General features: G+C 48.0%; 1 protein-coding gene across 1 annotated transcript; it reads right to left on the bottom strand.

Moving 5' to 3' along the window:
* Nucleotides 1-1,121: 1,121 nt before the first annotated feature.
* Riiad1 (regulatory subunit of type II PKA R-subunit domain containing 1) lies at nucleotides 1,122-10,236 on the bottom strand. Its single transcript, XM_005087696.4, has 5 exons — nucleotides 10,104-10,236; nucleotides 9,528-9,604; nucleotides 2,899-2,945; nucleotides 1,683-1,809; nucleotides 1,122-1,232 (listed from the first exon to the last, which is right to left on the bottom strand). The coding sequence occupies exons 1-4, from the start codon at nucleotides 10,185-10,187 to the stop codon at nucleotides 1,739-1,741; spliced, it is 279 nt and encodes a 92-aa protein (XP_005087753.1). The 5' UTR covers nucleotides 10,188-10,236; the 3' UTR covers nucleotides 1,122-1,232; nucleotides 1,683-1,738.
* Between the last annotated feature and the right edge of the window lie 499 nt (nucleotides 10,237-10,735).

Below are 10,735 nucleotides of genomic sequence, written 5' to 3'. Positions count from 1 at the left end.
TTGGGATAACAAGTGCACACACCACACCTGAGGGGTGTGTGTGTGTGTGTGTGTGTGTGTGTGTGTGTGTGTGTGTGTGTGTGCTTTAATGTGGGTTCTGGGGCTTGAACTCAGGTCCTCTAGCTTACATTATCTCCCAAGTACCCCTTTTTGTACTTCCTAAGCAAAGACCACTCACATGCTGCAGTATAGTTCTGAAAGCACACAATGAACTCCTGTAAAGGCAGGTGCATCGAACAGCAAATGCCCACAGTCCCAGCACTTTCAAAGCCATGGCTGAGGCAGGAGGATTATGGCAAATTCGAGGTTAGCCTGTGCTATGGCAAAAACAAATCAACCTCCTGAGGGTTCCACTTCATGACTTACGTGGTTTCTGAGTCTTCCTGTTCCGTTGCCCTTTTTACTGCTGCAAGTGAGGACAGCTAGGAGCAAGGGAATACAAATAACACTCAACCTGTGTTTCTGTTGCCATGGTGATGTTGACACATGAAACTCACGAGAGCTCCTTTATACAGTAGAGCCAGCAGAACGCAGAAGCCAGAGTAAGGCCACAAACCTGAAAGGTGTACAGCGCGCGCGTGCGCGCACACACACACACACACAGAGAGAGAGAGAGAGAGGCTCCTAAATGTGCGAAGGGTTTCATGCCAACACCTGAACCATCTTGCTGCCTCTCAGCCAGTCATCAAATAGAAAGACAGCTTACTCCTAGAATCTCCAAGAGCCAAGCGCTCCCCCTCCCCAGGGCCTGTCAGGTGTGTTTCACCACATTCATGGCCCCTCTTGAGTTTTCACTATCTGTCCATCTCTCATGGTGCATTCCCAGCCCGATTTCTCTCTCTGCTGCTTCTATGAAAAGCAAAGTAAGCCACCACTGACACTTAGGCAGGTCATGGGAGGAGGATGTTGAGATATGGGCTCACTTGTTTTTATCCCACCACAACCAACTGTGGTTTTCTTAGGATCCCCAGTCCCGTTCTCGGTTTGTAAGTGGCTAGAGTGTGAATGGTCCCTGACACACACTGCAAACCCCAGACCACCTCAAGGACAAAAGGGTCAGAATCAGGTATGCAGCTCCATGCACCACACCCCCTCCCTCCAAACGAGACAGAGAGAGGGCAGGCAGGCCTGGATTTAATGAGAAGCTCTGAAAGCATCTGTGAGAGGAAGAGTTCCACACAGCTTGGAAACCCAGACTGATGGCAACTGGGCTCTCAGGCTTCCAGGTGACCCTGCAAAACAGAAGTGATTTCACTAGATTAGGAGGGTGGCCTTTCCCACCTCACATTAAGAAAAAGCAAACAAACTACTAAGAAAACTCTCGAGCCTTCAAAATGGCTTGAGGAATCATCCTGCGGGGTGGGGTGGGGGATGGATAAACAGGCCCTAAGTGGAAAGACTGTAGGAGGGAAACTGGGCCCCATCTGAGCACTCCTCACCTCAAAGGCTCAGAGGACCTGGGTGCTGACTATTCTCCATCCCCCATCACGCCCCCCTCCCCCCTCCCCCCCGGGACTCCATACCACTAGATCCTGTCACTGACACACCGGCACTCTAAGCCTCCTAAACTGTCAGGAAAATGGCACACTTGTACCACATCTCCCATTTCCCGGCTTGCATTCTTTCCCAGCCTGGACCCATAAGCCTGTGTTGCTTTTCACAGAAGTGAGGCTAACACCCACCCAAGGCTGGTTTCCTTCTGGCTTCTCCCGGCAGCTGAGCATTGTGGCTTTGCTAATTAGGCCTCTTTCTTGTCTTTAATTAGCTGCATGTGAATCTTGTTGGGAAGTCTTGGATCCGTGAAATAGTCTGGGATGAAAATCAGAACGAAATCATCTATACTGAAGAGGAACGCCTGGGCAACAACTTACTCTACTGCAAAGTCGGATGCTTTGTTCTAGCTGCATTCACAGGTGGTCCTCACTTTACAATGCAATCTCGGCACTCGCAGCCAGTACCTGGCAGCTGCCCTCATGAATGCCAGGAAACCATCCGGGGCAAGGCTAATGCAGGTTGCCGAGTCTGGGCTCTTGGTCCTCTTGATGCTCAGGGAGTCACCAAGGACTCAGGGATTCTGAGTGCTCAGATTCGGGTCTATCTTAGGACCCAAATAAACACCAAGTAGTATTCTGGTCTCTCTCCACTCAACTGCCCAACTCCGGCCTCTGAAATGCAGTCCGTTTCTGAGAACACCCTCTCCCAGGAGAACCAGACTCACACACAGCATGGCGACAGAAGAGGGTTTTTACACCAGGAAGAATATGAGTCACAGTCAGCTTCTGCTGTGGCAGCACAGCCAAAGAGTGCTTAGGACAAACGCTATGGGCTCCCAGGGTTAAGCGCACCCAAGACCCCGCCCAGTTCCCCACTCCACACTGTTTGACACGAAGCCATCTCGCAGCCGAGTCCATTAAAAACCACCACACTGTTTGACCCGAAGCCATCTTGGCAGCCAGTCCATTAAAAACCACCTGGGGAGCCTTCAAAACCTCGGCTGCTGGGCCCCGCCCCAGACTAATTAAATAAAAATCTCTAGAGGTGGGGCCTGAGCATCAGTATTTTTTAAAACGCTCCCCCCGGTGGTTCTAATGTGCAGCCTGGGTCAGGCACCACTTTAAGGGCCCTCCTCCCCCATGGACTAGGACTGGCCGGCTCTCCTTTGGGACTCTCAAAAGTTCTTAATCCTCACCAAGAGAAGTCCTCCCTCAGTGCCTCTCTGGCCTCATTCTGAGGGAAAGTTGGGGGAATGAAAAAGCCTTCAAAAAACAGTGCCTGTAGGGGACATCACGTGAAGATCCAGGCCCCACACAAAGTCCTGGGCTTGCCCAACTCTAACCCCCCCCCCCCATCTTGCTTCCTGCCCAGGCACGCGAGACATCCCAGTGCCACTGTACTCACACGCAGCAAACTCGAGGATGTCGTCTGGTCTTTTCAGAAACATTTCTCTGGAAAACAGAAATGTGACCCTGGAATGGTCTGAGGAAGTTAACCCATGGATAAAGGCTTCAGATGGAGTTGGGTGTTGCTGGCCCACGCCTTTAATCCCAGCACTCGGGAGGCAGAGGCAGGTGGATCTCTGTAAGTTCGAGACCCGCCTGGTCTACAGAGCGAGTTCCAGGACAGCCTCCAAAGCCACAGAGAAACCCTGTCTCGGAAAAAAAAAAAAAAGACTTCAGATGGGCTACACAGATGTGACGAGGATGTCACCAGGATGCTAGAAATGCCTGACAGCCCAGAAAGTTCTAGGCTTCATAAAACACTCACTAATATTATTTTGCTTATAATGTCACTGTAAAATGGCAATTATAATCTCCATTTTACATATAAAGAAAACAAGCCTCAAAAAAGTTAATCATTGCCCAAGTTCATACAGACAATAAATAAAGGAGAGAGCCCAGGTCTCGTGTGCCCAAGGAATACAGTGTTTGCTTGGCCTCTGGCTGTGGTGGCCTGACAACGACCTCCAGTTCCAGGTGCTCTCTTGGCCAAAGTTTCCCCTGCTGAGAAAACCCAAGCTTCAGTAATTTTGTTTCCCTCCTCCTTCAATTCAATTAGACACACCTTGAGTATGAGTTACAGTAAGTAACCACAATATATGAGAATGAGTTTAAAATAAGAGAAAACAAAGATAGGGCTGGGGAGATGACTCAACAGCAAAGAACACTTGCTGCCCAAGCATGAGGACCTGACTCTAGATCCCCAACATCCGGTTCAAAAGCTGGGCCTTGACCTGGTGCCCGTTAACCCCAACATTGAGAGGACTGCAGGCCTCGGGATCACTGGGGTTTGCCAGCTACCAGCCTCACTCTGGGTTCAGTGAGAGACCCTGTGAATGAGGTATAGAGCATTCCGGCCTACACACACACACACACACACACACACACACACACACACACACACACACACACACACACACACACGTATGTGTGCATGCACGCTGGTAAGTGAAAAATATAGCCCTGCCTCAAAGATCTTACAGACAAAAGGAAACAGGTAAATTTACTAAAAGGCCAAGGAACCTCAGGTAACTGCTAAATGACTATTAAATAGTGCTTTGGGAGGGAAGAATAGCACGCCGGTTTGAATAGGCCCATAAGGAGGTGCGGTGTTGGAGAAAGTGTGTCACTGAGACCTCAGAAGCTCAAGCCAGGCCTGGTGTCTCTTCCTGATGCTTCGGATTCAGATACAGTTCCTTCTCTAGCACCATGTCCATCTGCACGCCACTCTCCCCACCACAACAACGGACTAAACCTCTGAAACTGTAAGCCAGCCCCAGTCAAATGTTTTCCTTCCTAAGAGTTGCTGTGGCCAAGGTGTGTCTCTTCATAGAAACATAAACCCTAAGACAAATGGTTACGCCGGGCGGTGGTGGTGCACGCCTTTAATCCCAGCACTCGGGAGGCAGAGGCAGGCGGATCTCTGTGAGTTTGAGGCCGGGCTGGACCGACAGCCTCCAAAACAATACAGAGAAACCCTGTCTCGTAAAAACCAAAAAAAAAAAAAAAAAAAAAGACAAATGGTTACTGAAAGTGGGACCCCAAAGCCCTTCACAGAGTAATTAGATTGGAAGGGACTCTTGTGGTACAAATGGGATTTGATTGGGAAGAATAAAGTATGAGGGACAAGAACATCCCAGGTTCAGGAAAATGGCAAGAACCAAGGCCCAGAGATGGAAACAGTTCTGTGTCCTCTGTGTGACTGCCTTGAGCTTAGCAGCTTGGTTGTATCTACTATTGTATTCCCAGGGTCCAGGAGAACACTTGGGGGTGTCTGCCTGGGCTTGGGGAAAAGCTAGAGAGCTTGGTTTGGTCAGCAGACAGCCGGGTAGTGAAGGAGAATTCCAGGACTAACGATGGGAGGTGGCGGAGCGGGAGTGGGGGTGCATGTGCGCTTAGCGCAAGACACCGCGTTACTGGCACTGTGAACCAGAAAGAGGGAATAGGAACGGCCCTGTGTGCTGGAGTCAGACAGTCACAGAGTGGATATAGGACCGAGTAGAAGGAGGTGGGCACAGAGTGGCAGGGATTCAAGAATGCCATGGACATAGACACAAAGGGTAATGGATTTGTGTTGTTAGAAGCCAGCAACATAGCTCACGCCATCACCTGAGAGACTGAGGCCAGCCTGGCCTGTGTTGTGAGACTTTGTGTGAAATCATAATAATAATGTAGATGCAAGTTTCTGTCCTGCCTGGTTCCAAAGCCCTTTAATTCCAAATAAACATACAGAGGCTTATATAATTTATAATCTGTCTGGCCTATTGCTCAGGTTTATTACTAACAAGCTCTTACAACTTAAACTAACCCATAATTCTTATCTACATTTAGCCACGTGTCTTGGTACCTTTTCTCAGTAAGGCCCTCTCATTTTGTTTCCTTTGTGTCTGACTGGTGACTCTGTCCCTCCTTTCTCTTCCCAGAATTCTCCTAGTCTGCTAGCCCTGCTTATACTTCCTGCCTGGCTACTGGCCAATCAGTGTTTTTATTACAGCAATAAGAGTGACAAATCTTTACAGTGTACAAGAGCATTATCCTACATCAAATGGGGTCACTTGGGCTCTGAGGTGCTGTAAAGTTCAGTTTCTCCATCCAGAGTGTCACATGTAGGGGAAAGTTTATTCAACTTAAGATTTATCACTTTTCTGTATGTAAAAAGGCAAAGTTGGGAGCCACTGAAGATTTTTCCAGACAAGGAATGGCAGACCAGAGCTGTAGTTTGGGAAGACTCCCCTGCACATGTGCACACTGCATCTCCAGCCCTAAGTTTGAGGTTTCTGGGGACCTAATGTAAGTTTGGTCTCTTTTCTAACTTCTGAGGACCAGACTGAAGGTATTAAGAGTTCTGCACACTGTATCTGAGATGTGGGGCGACATGGCCACAAACCACAGAATCCAGAAGCCCGAGCAGAGGGTAACTTTTCCAGTGGGAGAAGTTCACAGCTTCAGAGGGCTTGGACGTCAGGAGCAGAAAAGAAAGCCCAGGCAGAACTGAACAGAGCTGCCTTCATCTAGCTCTTCCTCCTCCTTCCTCTTCACACAGGGTGGGGTAAAGTTTCCAGAACAAAGCTGGACTGATCCTGGCTCACTCTGGTACTGCTCAAGGAAATTAAGAGCAGGCAAACAAAAACCAGCCCTTATACTTCGAATGCCACCCCAGAGAGAAGCCCAAGAGGGGCCAGGAGGAGTTCACCCAGGTGAGCTGCACGGCAGCAAAGGGGTTGACTGGGCTACTCGGCCTTGGGAGAAGGGAAGGAAGGAAGATGAAGGCTTCCAGAGCTACAGGGATAGTGCAGCAGCTGGGCCCAGACCCAGCCTCGTCCTGGAAACTTCCTGGACAAACAGAGACACAGGGCCATCCAGAACTCCACGGCCCCACTCACCACCGAGTGTTTTAATCCTGTGTTTGTGGATGCCAGTGTAGAGAAAACACAGGGTCCTCAATGTCTGTTTTCACATGCAGACAGAACACTGTATACATAATAAATAAATAAATCTTTAAAAAAATGCAAACATGAAGCCTTTAATCCCAGCACTCGGGAGGCAGAGGCAAGCAGATCTCTGTGAGTTGAGGCCAGCCTGGTCTACAAGAGCAAGTTCCAGGACAGCCTCCAAAACAATACAGAGAAACCCTGTCTCAAAAAACCAAAAAAAAAAAAAAAAAAAAAAAAAAAGCAAATTTGTAATCCCAGCACTCGGGAGGCAGAGGTAGGCAGATTTCTGTGAGTTCGAGGCCGGGCTGGACCGACAGCCTCCAAAATAATACAGAGAAACCCTGTCTCCTAAAACCAAAAAAAAAAAAAAAAAAAAAAAAACAAACTTGACCCCCATATCGGACACTGACAGAGGACTCCAATGTATATATATGTGTGTATATGTGTATATATATGTGTGTGTGTGTTTATATATACATATATGTATTTTTTTAAAGACAGATTCTAAGTATACAGACATGCTGGGTCTGGAACTCACAATGTAGACCAAATGGGCCTTGAGCTCACAGAGATCTGTTATTTCTGCCTTCTGCATGCTGGGATTAAAACTATGCCCCAGCATACCAGCTTGCCCCATAATATCATCTGCCCCAACCATAATGAATTTGCCCTTCACAGAGACACTAACTCCTTCCCTACCTGCTGTGTGAATCTGAAACTCCTTGGAGAAATGGCCAAAATATGAAGACTAGTGAGGCCCAAGGAAAAGTAAAAGGGGCTTGGGAAGCCTGGGTACTGGGGCTTGGACCCAGGACTTCACACATGGCTAAGTAAGCACTCTGCTGTAGGAGTCCTGGGTGCCCCTAAGCACACAGTACCATATGGAGGAAGAGTCAGGGCGTGGGCTACTTGGTTCTTTGGTCAGCAGCTTGAGAAATGTACTTCCCATCTGTGAACTTAAATGTCTCATTTGCAAAAATAGAAACAATACAAGCTGTCTTTTATTTAAGATTCATTTTTATTTTATATGTATGAGTGTGGGGTTTTTTGCATGTATGTAGATATACTACATGCATACCCGATGTCTGTGAAGTCCAGAAGTTGTCAGAACCCCTAGAACTGGAGTTGTAGGCTGCTAGTCACCATGTGGGTACTGGGAACTGAACCCATGTCCTCTGTAAGAGCAGCAAGTGGACTTAACTGATCCATCTCACCAGCTCCCCTTAGATGGCTTTTAAAAAAATAATAATGGGCTGAGCATGATGGTGCACACCTTTAATTCCAACATTTGGGAGGCAGAGGCAAGCAGATCTCTGTGAGTTTGAGTTCAGCTTGGTCTACAGAGTGAGTTCCAGGACAACCAGGACTAAAAAATAATCTCTGTCTGAGTATCATCATCATCTATCTTTTAAACAGTTGCTGGAGTGGGGAGTAAGCAAAATGTTACCAAGATGCCATCACAGTATGGATACTCGCTCTGTAGATCAGGCTGGCCTCAAACTCACAGAGACCCTCCTGCCTCTGCCTCCCATGTGCTGTAATTAAAGGTGTGTGCTGTATCCAGTGTCAAGTTCAGTGTCTTCACCACTTGGATATTCTGGGTTCTGAGATTTTTCTATTCCAATGGAATGCACTGAAGAAACATACCTAGGACACACTGAAAAATGGGAGTTTTATTTGTTTCTCTATTAATTTTTGCCCTTTTGAGAGAGGGTTCCACTCTGTCATCTGACTGGCCTTGAATTCACAAATCCTCCTGTCTCTACCTTCTAAATGGTGTGACCATGAGATTACCACCAAATCTGGAAAACAGTATTCTTTTGGTTCAATATTTTTCTTTTTTTTTAGAAATAGGGTCTCACTAGTGCAGTCCAGACTGGTCTTGAACTTATGATCCTCCTGCCTCAGTCCCCCAAAGCCCCTATGCCTTGGCTCCCTGTAATTTTTCTACAGTGTTCTCAAGTAAGCAAGAGCCAAGAGTCTGCACAGTGGGGTTAAAGATGTGTCCCATCACCCCTGGCTAGTCATTAATTTCTTTATGGCCATCAATGCATACTTTTACTTTCAGGATTGGGGATTTAAAGTTAAATGTTTAGAGACCCAGTGAGAAGCCTCAGTGGATAAAAGCACTTGTCATGCAAGTCGCACAACCTGGATTTGATTTTTGAACCAAGAATGGAGGAAGAATACCAACTGCCCCCCCCATCGTCTTCTGAGTGGCATGCACATGCCTCCAATCACTTATAACACACATAACGCCGGGCGTTGGTGGTGCACGCCTTTAATCCCAGCACTCGGGAGGCAGAGGTAGGTGAATCTCTGTGAGTTCGAGGCCAGCCTGGTCTACACAGCCGATTCCAGGACAGCCTCCAAAACAATACAGAGAAACCCTGTCTCGAAAAACCAAAATAATAATAATAATAATAATAATAACACACATAACATGCATATTGTACACAGTGCTAATAAAAATGAAAATGTTTTAAGGGGGCTAGGAAAAAAAGGCTGCACAGTTGGGACACTCTCTTCCTCTGCCACAGTCCCTCTCTCGGTGTCATGAAGTAAATATTAATATTAATCCTTATAGTTGAATGAATGGACATTGGTGTTTTAAAGAATATAGAGATAACTGTAGAGTTATGAAAGGTTGAATTTCAGAAATGTTCTAACTTTTATGAGGTCCAAGCCAAGTTGGGCTGATGCATTTGTGTATACAACTGGATTTTGGAAGCTCACTCCACAAAGAGGGATACTCTCTCAGCCTAGGCCCTGCTCCAAACGATGTGACAGACTTTGAAGATCCCCCATAGAAGGCCTCATCCTTCCTGGGGAGCAGAAAGGGGATCGGGTAGGGGGGCCAGTGGGGAGCAGGGGAGGAGGGGAGGGAGAGGGAACTGGGATTGACATGTAAAACAAGCTTGTGTCTAATTTAATTTTAAAAAAAAACAGAGGAATAGAGAACAATTTTGGTGTCTTTTTTTGAGTCTCACTCTGTAACTCAGGCTGTCCTCAAACTGAAGAGTCTCCCTGTGGCTATTAGAATGTCTACTCATCTGTTCTTACTGTCTACCTAAGGCCAGCCTGTCAAACCACCTACCTGAAGAAGCCGCTAATGAGCAGCGACACCTCTTTGTGGGTCCTCAAGTACTTTTCATTTGCAATCCGAGTCTGGATCTAAGGAGCAACGACCACGAATCAAAGATCTGGGGAGACAGATCCAGGATTCAACCCCGAAGGAGGTGTGAAGTGAGGGGACAAGCCATGTCTTCAAATTTTCCTTCGAAACGGCCCCAGTTCTCTCCAGGCAGAGCTTCATAGTGCCTGGGCTGTTCTGGAGCTTGGTGGAGCCAGCTGGCCTCGAACTCCTGATCCTCCTGCTCCACCTTGGTAAACGCTGGTTTATGCAGTGGGGAAGGTGGTGGTGGTGATAGAGAAGATTGGAACCCGGTGGTTGGTGCAAAACTGAGTTACATGCGCTGTCACTTCTCCGGCCAGACCCCTCCTTGATTGCCATGCACTTTCAAATGCCTGGCTGGTTGGGCTCAGGGACGCTCCACCTATCCTCAGGCCCCGCTCCCCTCTCCCGGAGTCCTCCTCCCTGTCCAAGGGACCTTTGTCCTGGGGAGTTTCGTTTTGGTCTGAACAGGTGTTGGGGGACGCCTACTCACGGCACCTTGAAATCTCGCAACTGCTCCAGTTGCTCCGGGCTCAGAGTTGCTGGATTCGGCCCCAAGGTCCCTCCGAGTAACGACTCCATCTCGCTGCTGTCGGTTGTCTAGGCGACGGGCTGCGGAGAAACGAAGCTCCGCCCCGCTGTCCGCCCCGCCTCTGGCCCCGCCTCCGTACAAATCCAATCCTTTCCAGGCAGGGAAGGCAATCCTACAGATAGAAACATGGTGGAGGCCACTCTTCAACCGAATGAACTTGGATTTGGGGTCTCCAGGGGATCTCTTTAAACCAGACGTAAAGACTGATTTCTGAGCTGAATTGTATATGAAGTGAACGTTTCTTCTTGACTACACTCGACCTCGAATCGTGCATTTACTTAGCTACAGCAAAGCACAAAAGAGGTTCCTAGCGCAGGGTCTTTCAAAATCCAGCTCCCAGCTTGGGCAGACTCTGTCTTTGCGTAGAAAAACGCAGGCTTCTTCCCTTCCCACTGGCCCAGAAGCCAAGAATTCCGTCTGTTCTGTAGACAGACACTAGATATTGGAGGTCTGGATTCCTAAAATCTGAAAGCATCCCAGAGCGTGGTGGGAGCCAATCTCTGCAAAGATAAGAACATTCTCAAGCTCAGAATGCTGA

This window comes from Mesocricetus auratus, unplaced genomic scaffold (assembly GCF_017639785.1).
Source record: "Mesocricetus auratus isolate SY011 unplaced genomic scaffold, BCM_Maur_2.0 Super-Scaffold_100009, whole genome shotgun sequence".
NCBI classification, from domain to species: Eukaryota; Metazoa; Chordata; class Mammalia; order Rodentia; family Cricetidae; genus Mesocricetus; species Mesocricetus auratus.
This window is presented reverse-complemented; position numbering and strand designations above follow the sequence as displayed.

Bases quoted from the DNA above. Each gene is read 5' to 3' on its own strand.
- Riiad1 (XM_005087696.4), bottom strand. From the start codon at position 10,187: ATGGAGTCGTTACTCGGAGGGACCTTGGGGCCGAATCCAGCAACTCTG. The intron at 2,946-9,527 runs GTAGGTGGTTTG...TCTGTTTTCCAG, and splicing joins CTCATTAGCGGCTTCTTCAG to AGAAATGTTTCTGAAAAGAC. The intron at 1,810-2,898 runs GTGAGTACAGTG...TTTTCATCCCAG, and splicing joins CATCCTCGAGTTTGCTGCGT to ACTATTTCACGGATCCAAGA.